The sequence below is a fragment of the Rhinatrema bivittatum genome, chromosome 1 (assembly GCF_901001135.1).
Source record: "Rhinatrema bivittatum chromosome 1, aRhiBiv1.1, whole genome shotgun sequence".
Taxonomy (NCBI): Eukaryota; Metazoa; Chordata; class Amphibia; order Gymnophiona; family Rhinatrematidae; genus Rhinatrema; species Rhinatrema bivittatum.
In genome coordinates this window covers 210,835,954-210,855,005 of record NC_042615.1, presented here as the reverse complement: position 1 = coordinate 210,855,005, position 19,052 = coordinate 210,835,954, and the positions used below count along the sequence as shown (strand labels likewise).

General features: G+C 45.4%; 1 protein-coding gene across 6 annotated transcripts in view; it reads left to right on the top strand.

Annotated features, from left to right (window-relative positions):
• PPP2R2C (protein phosphatase 2 regulatory subunit Bgamma) overlaps nucleotides 1–19,052 on the top strand; it is a 623,817-nt gene that overhangs the window by 470,105 nt on the left and 134,660 nt on the right. For all 6 annotated transcript variants that reach the window (XM_029591453.1, XM_029591472.1, XM_029591463.1 and 3 more), the window contains one exon: nucleotides 13,919–14,083. In XM_029591453.1, the coding sequence (XP_029447313.1) occupies nucleotides 13,919–14,083 (165 nt within the window). The remainder of the gene's footprint in view (nucleotides 1–13,918; nucleotides 14,084–19,052) is intronic.

Sequence of the window (19,052 nt, the reverse complement as noted above, 5' to 3'; positions counted from 1 at the left end):
AAAATGTGCTCAGCACATTTTCAAAGCAGCCCAGCCTTGTGCATATCTCCCGGTATTGGCGTAGACCGGGGAATTAAAATCTATATAAATAAAAATGTTAAATAGTTTGTACGTCGTCGCTAATCTCGCCAACTGCTTAACCGAATGTGTTCAAATTTGCACACAACATTCACTTCCCATACGGGAAGGATCTTATACACTTATATTACATATAGGTCACACTTGTGACAGGTAATACAAGTTTAAAAATTGCTTACACAAAACAGCGACATCTGGTGGCCGTCAGCGCAAGCGCAACCTCTTATACCTTTCACACACACTCACACACCACGCCCCACCCCCACACAGGGCCATTGTCTTTCATTCACACTCCCTCATAACACACAGAAATCCACACTCATCACACCACACATCCCCACCCACATGCCTGCCAATGTCACTTACTTCACCCACCCTCCCAAAACACACCAAAACACGAATTCCTGGCTGCTACATTGGGAAGCCACGCATTTCACACACCCTCCGATTTTAAATTAAAGAACCCTCTTCCACCCACCCACGCACTGCACTCCGATCACACACTACACCTGAAACAAGTCCGTGCTTCTCCGCCAGCACCACAGGAACGGTCCGGGACACATCGCATTCAGTAGGACCGTCAGATGCCAGCAACCAAAATGGCGCCGGCGGACCTTGCCCTTACTATGCTATACGGAGACAACAATGATGTCAGTACACCATGTGACATAGTAAGGGCAAGAGCCCGTCGGCGCCATATCCTCAGCGGACATTTGCCCTCACTAGGTCAGGAATCCTGACGCACATTTTTCACCAGTGAAGTTTTGCGACATGGCAGCCGGCGGAACAAACCCTAGCACACACCCTCGCCACCGGCTGGCAGTTTACACAGGTAGCCGGGGAGGAGCACAGTGGGGGACCGTTCTTATTTTCCGCCATGCGTTTTTCACAGGGGGGGGGGGGCACTCTTTCTCCACATCTCCCGAGAGGGGGGCTGTAGCGTGGGTTGCTCTATTTTGCCGGGTTGGGGGGGGGGGGGTGGCCAGGAAGGTGTCCTGCTTGCATATTTAAACTATTCTTTGCTGGTGCTGTTCATTTGGGGTAAAAAAAAAACAAAACCCACACAAACTGTAACCTTTACTGCTCTGTTCTGTTTTTTCAACTTAACCAGGCTCAGCCACAGCTGAACCGATTGCTTTCAAATTTGGACACAAGCTTCACCTCACATACGGAAAGGTTCTTCTACACTTACATTACATATATGTCACACTGGGGGCTGGTAAAAAAGTTTTAAAATTTGGTTCCACAAAACAGCGACATCTGCTGGACATAAGCGCAAGCTCTTACACCTTGCACAAACGCTCACACCCCACACACATGTGACCAATATTTGGGATTCACACACCCTCCAAGACACAAATCCACCCTCCTAACCCCCCCCCCCCCCCCCACACACACACACATGCCAATTGTACTTACTTCACACACCCTCCCAAAACACACAAAAACCCACAAAATTCCAGCATGCTACACCGGGAAGCCACTAACATGCCACATGTTTGCAATTCCCACACCCTACGAACTCGCACAAAAACACCCTCCTCACACCCCCCACGCACATGACTTTTCTACTTACTGCCCACACCCTCCGAACTCACGCAAAACGGCAGAATGGCGGCAGTAGCCCATGTGACATAGTAAGGGCGAGGGCCCGTCAACGCCATTTTCTGGACTGCCAACCGACGCCCCTTCGCCCTTACTATCTGAGCGAGACGATCGCTCCCATTGCTCCACCCTACTGACAGAGTAAGTTCTAACAGCCGTTGGAGACAGTTTCAGTGCTGGCTGCCGAGGGCCAGGCGCCAATACTTCCATGCCAGAACGAACGCCCACTCCACCGACTACCATTTTTGACAGGTATTGGCGGGCCTGCAGTGGGGGGGGGGCATGGGGATGTTATTGCGTCCATGTTCGGGGGGGGGGGCGCAGGGGGCAGTTATCCCCATTCTCTTTTTTTTTTTTTCCACTTAACCTGGCTCTGCCACTGCAACGAGTGGCCGGGTACAGCTAGTTAGGCTATAAAGGAATACCGAAGGTAATGGCCACTTCCCAGAAACTCTGAAGTAATTGTTCACAAGCTTTAGTATTCTCAGGACAATTGAAAATAACATAATCAAATAACACAATGTTATTGGAACCAGATAAATATAATCCAATATATGAATGGGCTGAAGGTCTCAAAATAAGAACAAGAGTTTGAGCAACCCATTGGTGTAATCTTATTGAAATACTTCTTCTGGAAAGTGAAGCCAACAATGGAAAACTGCAAGGGTGTGTAGGATATGGACAAAATGCCGACTAAATGTCCACTTTAGATATCAAGGTTTTAATGGCCAGTCTCGCACTAAGGAGAACACATTGTCAAAATAAGCGTATTGGATAAAGAAAGCTTCAGGGATCAAGTAGCGTTAACTGAGGAAGCTTGTGAGTAGGACGTTCTGAATAAGGCAACATTTGTTTAGTTCTTTTTTTCAAGACTATTTCTAGGAGAGACAGGATTATCTTTTCAAATGGCAGTTCTGAGAAAGAACTGACCATATGGCTCAGACTAAGCTTTAGCTCAAAATTTACCCCATCATAACTTTGAACCATTGAACTGAAGCTGCATTTTGTAAATGGCCTACGTGCATCTCTTCCATGTGCTGTTGAAAACATTAGACCTTGGTAAAATCCTTACTTTCCTGAAACTCTGTGGTTGGCATGGTCTTTTAGCCATAGCCCATTTTCTTGTTTAAAATTGGAGAAGAGGCCCTATTGAAACTTTTTCCATTACTTCACATTGGCCAAGGCCTTGTCAGCATCCATTTTTTGAGCATTGAGAGGCCAGATGTTCAGCTGTACAGATGAAATAGGCATACCTGGAACAAATCCTACTGTGCAAGTATACTAATAATGCACAGAAAGGACATGTCATTGTCCTTCCCTTCATCTTTATTCTTTTCCTGTTATCGTTTTGAGGTGTTGAAGTGGATTCTTGGGCACTGTGGTGATGGCCACTCCCATGGGGAGGAGCCCCGTGAGGAACCGCAGTACTAGGCTAGACTCTATACACGCAGACACAGAGAATTTGTATTTATTATACAGCTTGATGATACTGCCCAGGTAGGACAGTAGTGAAGGCAACTCAGTAGAAGCAGTCCAGGGGTCCTCGGCAGAGGAGACCAGTCCCACACTTAGGTAGCTGAAAGGTAGCGCAGGGTAGTAGAGGCTGAATCCCAATGTAGACTCCTGGCTCTGAAGGTGAGACAGACTGAGAGTGTTAGTACTCACTGAGCAGTTGGCTGTATTGATGAAGATCCTGACAGGCAGAAGCAGATCGGATACAGGCACCAGGTTACGAAATGCAGGCCCTCGAGGAGCGAGTACCCGGTTTCCCAGATAGGCACCTGAAAGAGAGAAGAAGGACCCCCGAGGAGCAGGTACCCAGGTTAGCGATGAATTACCCCAAAGGGCAGAGAGAGAACTTCCAGTGGCTGCTGGGAAGCGGCATGGCAGCTTAGACCGGAGCATTCCAATCCTTGCTAACTTGGTTTGTTAGCAAACGAAGGGCAGGCTAAATACCAGGATGTGCTGACGTCACTCGGAGGGGACGCCCCCGAGGTTCCCGCCATGATGTGGATAAAAACGTGGGTGGTGTGCGCACGTGCACCCTAAGAGGCCCTTAGGAGAAAAATGGCGAACGCCGTCGCTGTTGCCAATCCAGGGACGCCAGAGAGAGCGGCATGAGGACGCGGTGGCAGCCAGCTTCCCAAGGCTTGAGGAGAAGGAAGAAAGGTGAGGCACAGAGGTCGAAGCCATCTGAGACCGACAGACGCAACAGTACCCCCCTTCAAAGGGCCCCCCTCCAGACCCCCTACCTGGTCTTGGTTTTTGAGGATGCGATCGATGGAATTGACGAATCATCTCTTTATCCATGATATTAGCCAATGGTTCCCAAGAGTTTTCTTTTGGTCCGTATCCCTCCCATGACAGAAAGTATTCCCAAACTCTGCCTCTCTTTCTTACATCAAGGATGGCATCAACCTTATACTCGATTTCTTCTTCTGCATCAACAGGAGTAGGTTCAGGTGTCTTGGTGGAGAACTCGCTAAAGACAAGCAGTTTCAGCAGCGAAACATGGAACGCATTATGGATCTTCATAGCTGGAGGAAGTTTCAGAGTATAGGTGAGTGAGCCCAATCATCGGAGAATGGGAAAGGATCCAACAAAGCGTGGAGCAAATCGAGCAGATGGAAGCTTAAGTCTCAGATGTTTGGTAGATAGCTAAACTTTATCACCAGGCTGGAATTCAGGAGTCTTGCTTCGGTGAGCATCATAGCCTTTCTTTGCTCTTTGTCCTGCTTTTTGGAGCATCTCTTTAGTCTCTCTCCAGAGCTACTGTATATCTTTGGCAGTAGATTGAGCTGCCGGGGATGACACTGAAAGTGGACATGGTAAAGGTGGTAAAGTTTGTCGTCCGTAGACCACTTCGAATGGTGTAGATCCAGTAGATGACGTTGGATGGGAATTGATGGCAAATTCAGCCCAGGGCAACAGTTCAGCCCAGTCATTCTGTCGTGAACCGACATAGGCGCGGAGGAACTGCTTGAGTGTTCTATTCATTCTCTCAGTTTGGCCATTCGACTGAGGATGATACGCAGAGGTGAAATCAAGTGTGATGTCGAATTTCTTACACAAGGCTTTCTAGAACTTTGCTATAAATTGAACTCCTCTGTCAGAAACAATGTGTTTAGGCATGCATGTAGGCAAAAGATGTGACTGATGAATAACTTAGCAAGTTCCATGGCTGATAGCAGGCCAGGGAGAGCTACGAAGTGAGCCATCTTTGAGAATTGATCCACTGTAACCCAAATGGTATTGTTACCTCCAGAAAGTGGCAGGTCTACCACAAAGTCTATTGCAAAAGGCTCATCTGGTGCTGGCAGTGGTGGATCTTGAAAATTGTGGAATGTAGCTACCACTTATGCTTCTCTCACCATCTTCCAACCCAATGGATTTCAGTCTTCAGTTCAGACCCAGCTCAATCTACCCAGCTGCAGTTAGAAACAGAGATGCTTCTCCTGCAGAAGGCGATCAAACCCTGTCTTCTCAGATATTTGGTCAGGGATTCTATTCCTATTAGTTCCTAATTCCCGAGGATTGAGGCCTACTCTGTATTTGTGAAGGCTGAATAAGCTGCTAGTTTGGGAGAGATTCAAGATGAACTCTCTCCAGACTATTCTTCCTTTTATTCAAGCAAGGGATTGGATGTATGCTCTGGATCTAAAGGACACCTATGCACACATCCCCATTTATGCTGCCCTCTGAAAGTTCTTCAGATTTGTGGTGAAGGGCATGCACTACCAATACAAGGTGCTCTCCACTGGCTTCTCAGTGGCTCCAAGGGTGTTCATGAAATGTGAATAATGTGGTGACACCGCAGCTTATTTGGCAGGGAATCTGCATGTTTCATACATGTATAATTGGCTTGTGACAGGCTCATCTTTGTCAGGGGTTCTAGAGTCCTTCAAGAAAAACATACAGCTCCTCTAGTCCTGGGTTTCCTGGGCAGTTTTAATAAGTCAAACCTGGTTCCAGTTCAGAAGATTCCATTTATAGGAGCCTGGATAGATCCTCTTCAAGAGAAAGTGTTTCTCCTAGCCAAAAGTACTTCATTCCTGAAGAACCTCATAAGGTGTGTCATCCAGCAGGACCAAGTGTCAACAACGTTGGTCTTGGTCCTCCTCAGACACATGGCTTTCACAGAACATTTGATTCTTCTGATTTGTCTGCAAATTTGAGACCTTCAATTGAGCCTTAAAAACCATTGGAATCAACTCCTTTAGTCTTTTTCCCACCAAAGCTCAGTGACCTCCAGGATGAGACCATATCTTCACTGGTGAATAAATCCAGAAGTTCTAAAGATGGCTCTCTTGCTATGAGTCCCATGGCATCAAGTGATTCAGTCTGCCAACAGCTCCACCATTGGTTGGGGATGCACACTAGTGTGGCATGGATACAAGGATTGTGGTCCACACTGGGGAGTCATCTAAAGATCAACTACCTAGAGCTGTGAGTGATTTCTTGTATGCTCTGAGAACTTTCTCACACCTTTTCTCAGAAAAATCAATGTTAATTCAGACAGGAAACCAGTTGGCCATGTTCTTCATAAACAACTGGGGAGGTACAGGCACTCATGCTCTCTGCCAGGTCATCACAATGCCCATCGCCACACAACTTATCTTCCAGAATTCAGAATACATTGGGGAACCACCTTAGCAGGGTCTTAAAACTGCACGGCTGGTCTTTGGATCAAAGAGTTGTGAACAAATTGTTTAGTCAGTGAGGAAAGCTGATGATCAACCTGTTCACATCAGAAGGAAATAGAAAGTTTGAAGAGTTCTTCTCCATGCATCAGAGCAAGTACAGATCAGCTCCTGATGCTCTTCTGCTAATCTGGAATGTTGATCTACATTATTCACACCCACTGATTCCTCTAATCACCAGGTATGTGCAGAAGGTCCTGCAGGACAAGGCAAGAACCAACCTTATTCCACCAACCTGGGAATGGCTGGTGTGGTTTCTTTATCTCATCTGTCTATCAGTGCAGCCTCCAGGTCTGTTAAGGATATTGCTGATCCTCATCACACAAGAGGAAGGCAGACTGTACTATCCAAACCTGGCATCTCTGGTCCTCATAGCATAGATGTTGAATACGCAATAATCTACTCTTTGCTCCTTTCGAAGGGAAGGGGAGAATGTGATGAATTCAGAAAGAAGGCCTTCAACTAGGAGGTCCTACACTTGTTCTCGACTTGTTTTGAGATTAGTCATCTGGATCCCTTTTCTTCTGGCCCAAGAGACTTGCTTAAGAATTTATTCTTCCTTTCATCCTTTGATCTAAGCAGCTCTTCAGTCAGAGTTCATTTCAACACCATCGCAGTGTATCATCAGCAGATGGAAGAGGCTGCAATCTCACTCCACTGTTTGATATCTAAATTCATAAAAGGGTTGTAACATACCAAACCTCCAATCAGTAAATCTCCCGTGCCTTGGGATCTCAAGCAAATATTAGCTCAACTCATGATACCTCCTTTCAAGCCTTTTGAGTTGGTGGACTTGAAGTTTCTCACTTGGAAAGTGATTTTCCTTGTAGCTGTCCCTTCAGCTCAAAGAGTGTATGAACTGCAAGCTTTGGTTGCCCTCTCACCATATTTAAAGTATTTTTTCACAACAGAATGATTCTGTGTACTTACTCTAAGTTCCTTCCAAAAGTGGTATCTGCATTTCACATTAACCAAGCAATTGTGCTGCTTAATTTTTTTTCTAAGGCCGCATGTGCACAGAGGAGAAAGGGCTCTTCACTCCTTGGATGTAAGAGAGCTCTAGCTCATTGTCAAGCTTCTCAGCTGTTTCTATCCTTAGACCCCAATAGGTTGGGCATGGCAGTAGTCAAGGTCACTTTGTCTGGTTGGCTAGCAGACTGTATCGTGCACTTTTATGTACTGGCTGGTTTTCAGATTACAGACCTTGTCAAGGTTTATCAAGTGAGAGCCTTGGTGACTTCAGTGATTCATCTCAGAGCCACTTATGCTAAGTAGCAAAGCTGGTACTTAGTCATTTGTGCACACCTTCATGTCCCACTACTTTCTGGACAGCATGTCCTGAGGTGATAATAACTTTGGTCAAACAGTTCTGCATAGCCTGTTCTCCCAATAGTCTACTCTTTACCAGATGGGGTTGGGTTATCTTTAAGTAAGTACTTCTGCAATGTAAAGCTCAGCTTAGGACTCCCCACGCAAAATGGCTAATTCATGCCTGCTTGTCAATGGAGAAAACAGGGTTCTCTGTAGACAGCATGAATTAGCCTTTCTTAATGCCCCCTTCTTGTATTGTGCAAAATAAAAACATTTTAGAGAGATGCACATTCCCAAAGCTGAAAGACCTCATGCTAAAGAATGAGCAGTAAAAACTTTGTATAATTCTGGGGGAGCAGAAGGTAAGCTTGCTGACCTTTAAAAAGTGTTCTCCATAGACAATAGAATGAATTAGCCATAATTAGGGACCCCGGTCTCCCACAATTCAGTGGCCAAATTAAAGGCTGCAAAATTCATCCCTTGCCACCAAATTGGCATTCTGGCCAAATTGCTGTGGAAGATCGAGGACCATTTCAGAAGAGAAGCATTAGTGACAGTGGGATGGCATGTTGCCCCTCTGCCTTCTCACATGAGAAACATTGGTGACAATGGGTCAGCACATTGTTCTTCTCCCCTCCCTGAAAGAGAAGCGTTGGTGGCAATGGGATAGTACAATTTTTCCCTTCTGCCACAGCACACCACCCCATCCCCATCCCTGGATTCCCCACTTAATTTCTGCTGACACAAAACAGGAGGGGAGGACAGCGGGTTTTATCTCAGGCACTTCCTCTTCCTCTGCTGACATCTGAATCGTACACTTTGAATCATGTAGCTCATTCTGTTGTCTGTGGAGAACTCTGTCTACAGATGAGCAAACTGGCTTTATTTTAAGATTCTTTATATAGCACTGACATCAGCGATGAAGCATTGTTTAATATGATAAAATAGGAAAATCCTATGAATCAACAGAAGAAGTGATTGAATAAACTGTAATGAGCATATTAAAAGTTCTACACTGGAGCTGATCTCCCAGTTCAGGCCACAGCGCTGTGCACTGAGACATAGCAGACTTAGATGCTAATCTATTATCTGGTGAGGCAAGCTTGAATTTAGAACATCATAGAAGAAATGTGCCTGATCGCAGGGAAGAAGGAAAAAAGGTATCTAGTGCTGTGGCAGCCCCTGCCAGTCATTAAGAGCAGTGCTAGAATAGCAGAGGGCTCATTGTTGATTTCATTGCAGTATTTGTAATGGGAATTGCCAGTTCAATGTCAAATTAACAATAAAGGAGCCTATGGTCCCTTTACCCAGTGGAGGACATACTGAGATTGGTGGAGTAGCAAGTGGACTCTAAATCATTTGCTATGGCACTCCCCTTTCGGAGTAGCTGCAGTGATGCAATCCAGGTTTAAGAACATAAGAAATTGCCATGCTGGGTCAGACCAAGGGTCCATCAAGCCCAGCATCCTGTTTCCAACAGAGGCCAAACCAGGCCACAAGAACCTGCCAATTACCCAAATACTAAGAAGATCCCATGCTACTGATGCAATTAATAGCAGTGGCTATTCCCTAAGTAAACTTGATTAATAGCTATTATTGGACTTCACCAAGAAATTATCCAAACCTTTTTTGAACCCAGCTACACTAACTGCACTAATCACATCATCTGGCAACAAATTCCAGAGCTTTATTGTGCGTTGAGTGAAAAATAATTTTCTCCGATTAGTCTTAAATGTGCTACTTGCTAACTTCATGGAATGCTCGGAGAAGCCCTAGAGTTTCTCTTCAGAAGGATTAGTAGTTAGGAGATTGAGAGCAAGCAAACCTCTGTTCTGTTGTGAGTGTATTAGGGGTTCATCCTGCCTTTGTCCTTGTTGCTCCATAGTTTCAGGTAGGCCACCTTGTGAAGGTGCTTTTGATCCTTTATTTATTATTTATTTAACGCTTTTATATACCGACATTTATGAAAAAAGATCATATCGTATCTGTTTACAGAGAACAAAGAATTTTAACATAACTTAACTGGTGGAAGCTTAAACGTTACATAAAACAGGGGTATAGAACTGGGGAGGGGGAGAGAAGAGGGGACAGACAACTCATTAACTAATTACAACCAAGTAGATGTAGGTGCTTGGTGGGTCCTGATCTGATCATGACATGGCTATTATATAAAAATATTATATATTATTTATAAAAGTAACTGCTCCTATTGATTTCACTAGTGGGATGAGGAGTACCCCTGTTGTGAGGGAGTACATTTCTCAACTTAGTCTTGTTATTCTATAGGGGAAAGAACTCCCTGATTGGAGTACAGGAAGGATAAGGAGTGTCAGATGTCTGTCCCTTTCCCAGATCATTTATGAATATGTTAAACAGCACAGGTGCCTGTCTCGATCACTGTCCGGTCTATCCTGTAAAGTGCGGCCGCGTTTACCCTGCTCCTAAGCCGCTTTTTACTCTGTTTTCGGCCGCGTTAGCCCTTCCTGCGATCCCGAATCCCCTTTAACCTACTCCTACCGCGTCCTAAATTCCCCGGGCAACCCCTTCCGCCCGCGGCATGTATATTGCATGCAAACGAGCGAATTAGCTCGATATTGCATGCAAACGAGCGAATTAGCTATTCCCTAGCATCCCGTAACCCGCGCCCCGACTATCGCTATCTTTCCGCGCCGTTTTGTCGCGCGTTTAACCTGCAAACTTACCGCCTACCCTGACCCAGGCGGTAGAGGCATGGGTAAGGGTAGGTGGAAAGCTTTCCCCTAGCCCCCGCTCACCTACCCCCGCTGCGATCATGGGTGCCGGTCTCCGTGGCAGCCCCAGTCCTCTCCCCTGCTCCCGAAGCCCAAAAAAAAAAAAAAAGCAAAAAAAACGTTGCAGCCCCCCTCCAATGTCCGGACTGGGGCTGCCACGGAGACTGCAACAGCAAAGCAAAAACAACGGCGAAGCAAAAAAAAACCCAAAAGCAATTTTGGTTTTTTTTCGCTTCGCCGCTGTGTCCCCCTCCTCTCGGAGCAGGGCGCGAAAAGCAGCCTTGCTCCGGGAGAAGGAGGGACACAGCGGCAAAGCAAAAAAAAACCAAAAGCAATTTTGGTTTTTTTTTTCAAAAGCGACAATTTTGTTTTTTTTCCAAAAGCGACTTACTTTTGGGATCTGTCAAGATCCCAAAAGTAAGTCGCTTTTGGACGCCTGCAAAACTTACTATTCTGAAGCCATCAGCAGGAAGACATTGCAATCGTAGCTCCTCCCGACGAAGACAAAGATGGCCGCCTGCACGGGGGGAAGCTACAATTGGCCGCTCAAGACGTGGCCAAACGTCGTGACGTCACGTCTTCAGCGGCCAATTGTAGCTTCCCCCCGTGCAGGCGGCCATCTTCGTCGGGAGGAGCTACGATCGCAATGTGTTCCTGATGATGGCTTCAGAATAGTAAGTCGCTTTTGGAAAAAAACCAAAATTGTCGCTTTTGAAAAAAAAAACCTCAAAATTGCTTTTGGTTTTTTTTTTCTTCGCCGTTGCAGTCTCCGTGGCAGCCCCAGTTTGGACATCGGAGGGGGGCTGCAACGTTTTTTTCGCTTTTTTTTTTTTTTTTTTGGGGCTGCGGGAGCAGGGGAGAGGACTGGGGCTGCCACGGAGACCGGCACCCATGATCGTGGCTGGGGCTTTTTTCGTTTTATTTTTTTTGCTTCGCCGATGTTAGTGTCTATTCTACCCTCCTCCCGGAGCAAGGCTGCTTTTCGCTCCCTGCTCCGGGAGGAGGGGAGAACAGACACTGACAGCGGCGAAGCAACTTCCTGGTATCTGTCATTTCAAATGACATTTGAAATGACAGATACCAGCGTGGCGTGAAGCCTTAGGCCCGCGCACCCAGGATACTGTATAGGCGCTCTATCCAGTAAAATGGGTTGCGCGGGCCTAACGCTTCACGGGCACTTATTAGCCGCGGCTTATATTTGCATGTAATTAGAGTTCAGGATCGAGCGGTAGGTGAGCTGCACTGTGCGGGCGATAACCGCGGGTGCCGCAGGCACTAACGCAGCTCTTCCTACCGCTCGGTACTGGATAGGCCTGTGTGGTATCAAAGAGCACTGAATTTACAAAAATGAAGAATTTGACTTAGTTATCCAAATTTCCAGAAGTCCAGTTGGAGGAAGGAGCAGAGTGCACAGGAGGAAGATTCAAGCATTTGGAGAATTAAGTACAAGAAGGGTCACTGGAAAGCCGGGAGCATAGCATCTGTCCAAAGGAGCCTTAAACTCCCAAAGAGAGGAGTGAGAGGATCTCAGGAGGGTGATAAAGCAAGGCTCAGTAACCCTCTTTATGCAATGCAATATCTGCCTGTAGATTCTAAGGTTTTTACAGACTATACCATTTGCAACTATTTTATTTGAACTGCTCAGTAAAAGAAAAATATAAATTTTGGAATACCATACCTTGTGCCTTTGGGCCCTAGAGGGTAAACTTACCTCGCTTTCAGAGTATCCATGGCAAGGTTGCAGGACTGAACTCTGAACATAAGAAATTGCCATGCTGGGTCAGACCAAGGGTCCATCAAGCCCAGCATCCTGTTTCCAACAGAGGCCAAACCAGGTCACAAGAACCTGGCAATTACCCAAACACCAAGAAGACCCCATGCTACTGATGCCAGTAATAGCAGAGGCCATTCCCTAAGTCAACTTGATTAATAGCAGTTAATGGACTTCTCTTACAAGAACTTATCCAAACCTTTTTTTGAACCTAGCTACACTAACTGCACTAACCACGTCCTCTGACAACAAATTCCAGAGCTTAATTGTGCGTTGAGTGAAAAAGAATTTTCTCCGATTAGTCTTACATGTGCTACATGCTAATTTCATGGAATGCCCACTGGTCCTTCTATTATCTGAAAGGGTAAATAACCGATTCACATCTACTCGTTCAAGACCTCTCATGATCTTAAAGACCTCTATCATACTAGAGATGTGAATCGGTACTGGACTCGTTTCCGATATCGTGTTCGTAGAACCACCACGGGAAACCTTTGTTTCCTGCGGTTCTGAGCGCTTTTGTTCGGCTGTTCCAAGCTGAAGAAAAAAAAACCCACCTGACCCTTTAAATTTAATTATTTAGAATCCCCCCATCCTCCTGACCTCCCCCCCCCAAACTTTTCTAAAGTACCTGGTAGTCCAGCGGAGGTCCCGGGAGCGATCTCCCGCTCTCGGGCCGTCGGCTGCCAGTAAACAAAATGGCGCCAATGGCCCTTTGCCCTTACCATGTGACAGGGGCTATCAGTGCCATTGGCCAGCCCCTATCACATGGTAGGAGCAATGGATGGCCCCGATAGCCCCTGTCACATGATAAGGGCAAAGGGCCATCGGCACCATTTTGTTTACTGGCAGCCAATGGCCTGAGAGCAGGAGATTGCTCCCGGGACCCCCACTGGACCACCAGGTACTTTAGAAAAATTTGGGGGGGGTCAGGAGGGTGGGGGATTCTAAATCAATTTAAAAGGTCGGGGTGGGTTTGGGGGTTGTTTTTCTGTGTTCCCTTTCTTCCCGCCCTCCCCCCCCCAAAAAAAAAGATAATAAAACCACACGAACATTTCGTGGGGTTTTCCTATCACTTTCGGGGACCCCCCAATACCTGACAGATGAGAAAATATCGTACGATATTTTCATCCATCAGAAAAACAATTCATATCCCTATATCATATTCCCCCTCAGCCATCGCTTCTCCAATCTGAACAGTATGGTATAGAGTATGTCCCCTAAATAACTTTTACTGGGCAGGAAGCTTTATGTTCATTATTTATTTATTAACTTTTTTATACCGACATTCGTGGGAAACATCACACCGGTTTACATCATAACTGAAAAAAAGGCGGAAAAATACAAAAAACAGGGAAGGGGAGCAGCGAGGAAGATAAGAGGGGAGAGACAGCAGAGAAATGAGGCAGAAAGAAGGCAAAAGGTACAGTACCTGAGAGAGGTACAGGCCGGTATATAGTTAAAAAATGTGTATATAGTTAATGTATATAGTTAAATAATGTGTATATTACTAGGTGGGTCTCAGGCTATGTTATGTGATAATGTCACTTGTTGCAGTTCTATTTTTCAATAATGAATGATTATACCTGCTGCAAATCTTAAATTTAAAAAAATTTCTATATTCATAGTTTCCAGAGTAATATGCTAAAGATCATAACCTAAGTCTAAACGATTCAATTTTCTTTAATAATGCTTCCATTCAGACATTGTGGACATCAAGCCAGCCAACATGGAGGACCTGACAGAAGTGATCACCGCGGCAGAATTTCATCCCCACCACTGTAATCTGTTTGTCTACAGCAGCAGTAAAGGGTCCTTACGACTCTGTGACATGAGGGCATCAGCACTATGTGACAAACACTGCAAACGTAAGTTGCCGATCCTATGAGTAGACTATGTCTATACAATATAAGGTAGTTTTTAAAAGCCTTGCGTGTGCAAAAACAGACATTTATGCGTGTAAATGGCCCAATGTACTTGCGCCCAGAAAAAGTGGGCGGAAAAGGGGCAGGGCATGGGTGTTCCAGAGGCAGAGCCAGTACTGACACATGTAGCCTCTAATTTTCCTCAGCCGGCGTGCCACTTTGCTACTGCTCCTTGTTAGACGCAGGAGTCAGGAGAACATCAGAGAGAGAAAGAGACTCTCTATGGGGCTCAGTCTGATACCCTATATATGGACCATTGTAAGGGGGCACTTTGATTCGGGGTGAGTTTTCGGGAGGTGGGTTGGGGTTAGGGGGGTGTTACAGACACATCCATCCACTGTAAAATTGAATTTTTGACCATTAAAGAATTTTTGACCTCTGAATGTGTCTGTAACACCACCCCCTAACCCCAACCCCAACCCACCTCCTGAAAACTCACCCCGAATCAAAGTGCCCCCCTTACAATGGTCTATATATAAGGTATCAGACTGAGCCCTATAAAGAGTCTCTCTCTCTCTCCCTCCCTCCCTCTCCCCTCGTGATGTTCTCCTGACACCTGCGCCTAACAAGGAGCAGTAGCAAAGTGGCGCACGTATGTATGTGCGTACAGCTTCAAACATGCGCGCATGTAGAGTATTTTATAACCTTTGGGGCAGATTTTAAAAGCCCTGCGCGCGCCGAGCCTATTTTGCATAGGCCCGGCAACACGCGCAAGCCCTGGGATGCGCGTATGTCCCGGGGCTTTGAAAAAGGGGTTGGGACCGAGGCCTCTGGCACAGCAGCCGTGCCAGGGGATCGCGCGCCGGCAGCTGGCTGGCGCGCGCAAATTACGCCTGCCAGAGGCAGGTGTAAATAACAAAGGTAGGGGGGATTTAGGTAGGGCTGGGGGGCGGGTTAGATAGGGGAAGGGAGGGGAAGGTGGGGGGGAGCGGAGGGAATGGGGAAAGCCATCGGGGATCCCCTAGGGCTCTGCGCATGCAAGGTGCACATGTGTGCACCCCCTTGCATGCGCCGACCCCAGATTTTATAACATGCGTGCGACTGCGTGCGCATGTTATAAAATCGGGCGTACCTCTTAAAATCCGGCCCTATGCATATAGGTTATAAAATAGCACATATTTTTGTGTGCGGCGAGAAACGTGCATTTATGGGCGTGCGCATGTCCCTTCTAAAATCTATTTATTTATTTATTTAACATTTTTCTATACCGACCTTCATGGTTAAAATACCATATCAGGACGGTTTACATCAAACAGGGGTAAAATAACTAGATAAAGGAAAAAAACAAAGTTACATTAAAACGAGGACTGTGAACTTGGAAGCTTAGGAAGCTAGAAGAAAAATATAAAGTTAAGTTAAAGGGAGAGAAACAAATTCCGGACTAGAGGTAGTCCAGACTAGAGATAGTCCACATGTTAGAGTCGGTATCCATGCTATCCAGGTATTCAGAGGAGGGGAGGATCCATTAATCATGAGTAGATAACGCCTAATGTGTATCCCAGGGTTCTGGGAAGGCTTGACGGAACAGCCAGGTTTTGAGTTTTTTCTTAAAAGTTAGCAGGCAAGGTTCCAGCCTAAGTTCTGCAGGGAGGTTGTTCCAGATGGCTGGGCCTGCTACCTTTAAGATTTCAGTCAACAACTCTATCAAGCAGTATAATCTCAGAACTTTGCAATCTGTTGTATTTCCAACCGTCAAGCCCATTCATGAAGTTATATAGTTGATTCTAAGAACCTTGACACAGTCCTAGCTGAACACATTCATGGGCAAACTGGTTGACCACCTGAAGCCCATATAAAAAGTTGTCCTGAAAATTGTGCATGTGACCAAACAGGTGGGCATTGCAGAAATCCCCACAACCTGAACTTCTGATCATCTGGCAACAATAGGAAGAAAAAATCAGCGCAGGACCAGTGAGCAAGCACGCAATCACAGGCTTTATAGTGGTCCTCCACCTGCTCCTCCATAGGCTTTCTGTTATCACAGAAATGTGAAGTTGTGCCCTGTGAGTGTGGGGCCTGCTGACAGGCCCCACACTGTTTTCCTTCCTATTTCTGCTTCTGTCAAGATCCAGACTACAGACCAGGCAAGAGAGGGAAGAGCTGTGAAAGGACCATGGAGGAAGGGGCAGGAGGGGAAGGCCTGGGGAGTGACTGGGTGGGGGAGGGGCAGGATGAGGTAGACCAAAAAGGGATCATTAAGATTGGGGAGCAGTGGAATGAAGCCCTGAGTTGAGGAGGATATGGGAAGGTGCCATGGGAAGTGGACAGAGAGGAGATAACCTGGGAAAGCCCATGGGGGGGGTAGGGAACAGGAAGGGGAAGACACAGGAAACAGTCATGAGAGGGCCTGATATCAAAAGTTCACTGGAGCCAGGGCCGGCGGAATCACTAGGTGAGCTAGGCCTGGGCCTAGGGCACCAACCATTAGGGGGCACGAGCAGTGGCGGCAAGGAGGAATGTTGGTGTCTAATCCCCTTGCACCAGCCCTGCCTGGTGCCACCAGCAGTTGAGATATGGCACAGCAAACAGTTGTACCTATGACTCAAGTACTTTGAGTCCAATTCATTGAGAATGTTAGAATGGCTACCCAAAAATTAAATCAGGACTCAAAACTTTCTCTGTGTGTCAGTTCTGGGCATTTCTTTTCTTTTCCTTAAGAGCAGCAGAAAGTAGGAATGGTGGAAAGGAGTATATTACAAAAATAAAAATGGCAGTGAGTGGGGCCAGTGCATGCTCCAGTTGGGTTGGAAACCTTAAAAGTGGATAAAGGCTTGCCTGCTTGCAAAGTGATCTTTAACTAAATACAGTGGTGGTGGTGAATTAAGCTTCATGACAAAGCAGGGAAAGCTTAGGTTATGATTGCATCAAATTTATTTGTGTTCACCAAGTACACAGAAATCCATATAATCCATATCTGCTCACCAGCTAACTAATATAATAAAGACACAAATTATTTGTTTTCGTACCTTGGCATTTGTTAACAGATTAAGTTCACTGGAAGTCTTTGAATGAGAAACAATTACTGTTGGTTCTGTTAACTATAAATAGTACAAGAAATATGCAGTTAATCTACAATACATCAAATGCTCTTGATAAAGTATTCCTGCCCTCTAAACTACAGATGCACGAAGCATTTTTCCAAGAGATACCAAATGGGCGAAAGGCTTTAGTACTTCTACCCTCATATATGTTGCATGTCTCACTTTAATGAGGTGGGTGTATTCACTGTTGATTTAATTTTTATGCCACATGTTTTCAGAATTTTCCACACAAACGAAGCATAAACATACATATTCATGGGCTAATTTTAAAACGATCGTGCGTGCACCCATACATGTGCATGTGCATATCATGCGCTCACTTGCACGCGTATGATTTAAAATACGCCTGCCATGTGCAGGTATGCTCTTAATAAGAGGTTACTCCTCAAGCAAACCTACTTCACGTATCTCCCATTGGACTTGCCAGCTTTAACGTGTGTATATAAGCGGATTTTATAACATGTTCACACAAGGGACATTCCCGGTTTTTCCAGTTAGTCCATCAATTTTCCCAGTCAGTGTTGAGGTCTTCCAGACCCTTCTGGTTCTTCATCCTGCAGGCGCCCCAGTTGACCTGGACCCCTCACCCTGTCCTGTAAGCCCTAAAATGCGAATATACAGACTTGATCCTCATCAGGAGCAGCAATAAAGTTACATGGATAACAAGTCGCCAAGTGCTGCAGCCTGAGGATTTAAAATACGGAGTTATGAGCATAACAGTTGGTCCTGTCCCAGAAGGACCATGCCTCGCCCCTTTTCCGCCACCTTTTTTGGGGTAACAACGGGTATATACGCACATATGTCTTGGCTTTTAAAATTCATGTTGCTCACGTGCGGCCCAAATACATGTATATGTGGGCATTTTTGCGCAAGCAACATTTTTTAAAATCAACCTCTTAGTTTTCATGCAAACATTTCAAAGCATCCCATTTATTTTTCCATTGATTTTCTCCTGGTGGAAATTTGTTCCAGAAAATGTATAAATGTTAAAAAATAAAAATAAAAAAAAAGAGAGAGAGAAAAAAAAGGAAAAAAAACAGTAACCTAGGGGAAAAATAAGTAAGGACTGCAACTCTTAATGAAAAACAGCTAAACTGTAAAAAAATTAAAAAAAAATAAATTGTAAGTAAATTGAAACCAAGATGCTGTGTTTGACACTTGGCAAATCATTCTCTCCTGGTGACCCAACTGAAAACAAAACATTTATCTTTGTCTGGCTTTCTTATTCAACAAATAATTTCTATTTTTAGGGGGTTCCATCAATTTCTTCCTGCTTTTTTGGTTTCCATCTCAGTTGGAAGTGGCCTCAGTTGATCTATGGCGCCATGAGACCTGCATTTGCAACTACCTGAGATTTATCTCCTCTGCTTTATAAGGGCTGCGATCTCTGGCTCTGCTGTAAATTGTAGCTGGCCCCGGGGAATAGATCTGACCAGGGAACACCGTCACTGAGCCTCCTGGCTTGGCCCAATTATTAATAATAATAAAAGCTACAGGAGAAGAGTTTGAAGTTCTCCAACTTGTTTCCTGCAGTGGTTCTCTGAAAAATAATATCATGCAGTATGCATGTAGAGAGCAATCTCCCTTTCCTGCTGAGGCCTTTTGTGTTCACTGGTTTAATTTGTATGAGGAAAGATTGTTTGGGGGTTTTTTTGGGCTATTTTCTTTTAAACCAGTTTTTCTGTGCATCCAGGTAAACAATGAATAGTTCATAATCATGGTGGGGGGGGGGGGGTTCTAATGGGGCTAATTTTAACAACTGGTTGTGCAAAAACATTTAGATAATTTGTGCTAAAATTTTAGTTGAAAGATTATTTACTCAGATTACTCAGTAAATTACAGATTTTTATTGGTTTAGCATCTTCTTCTAT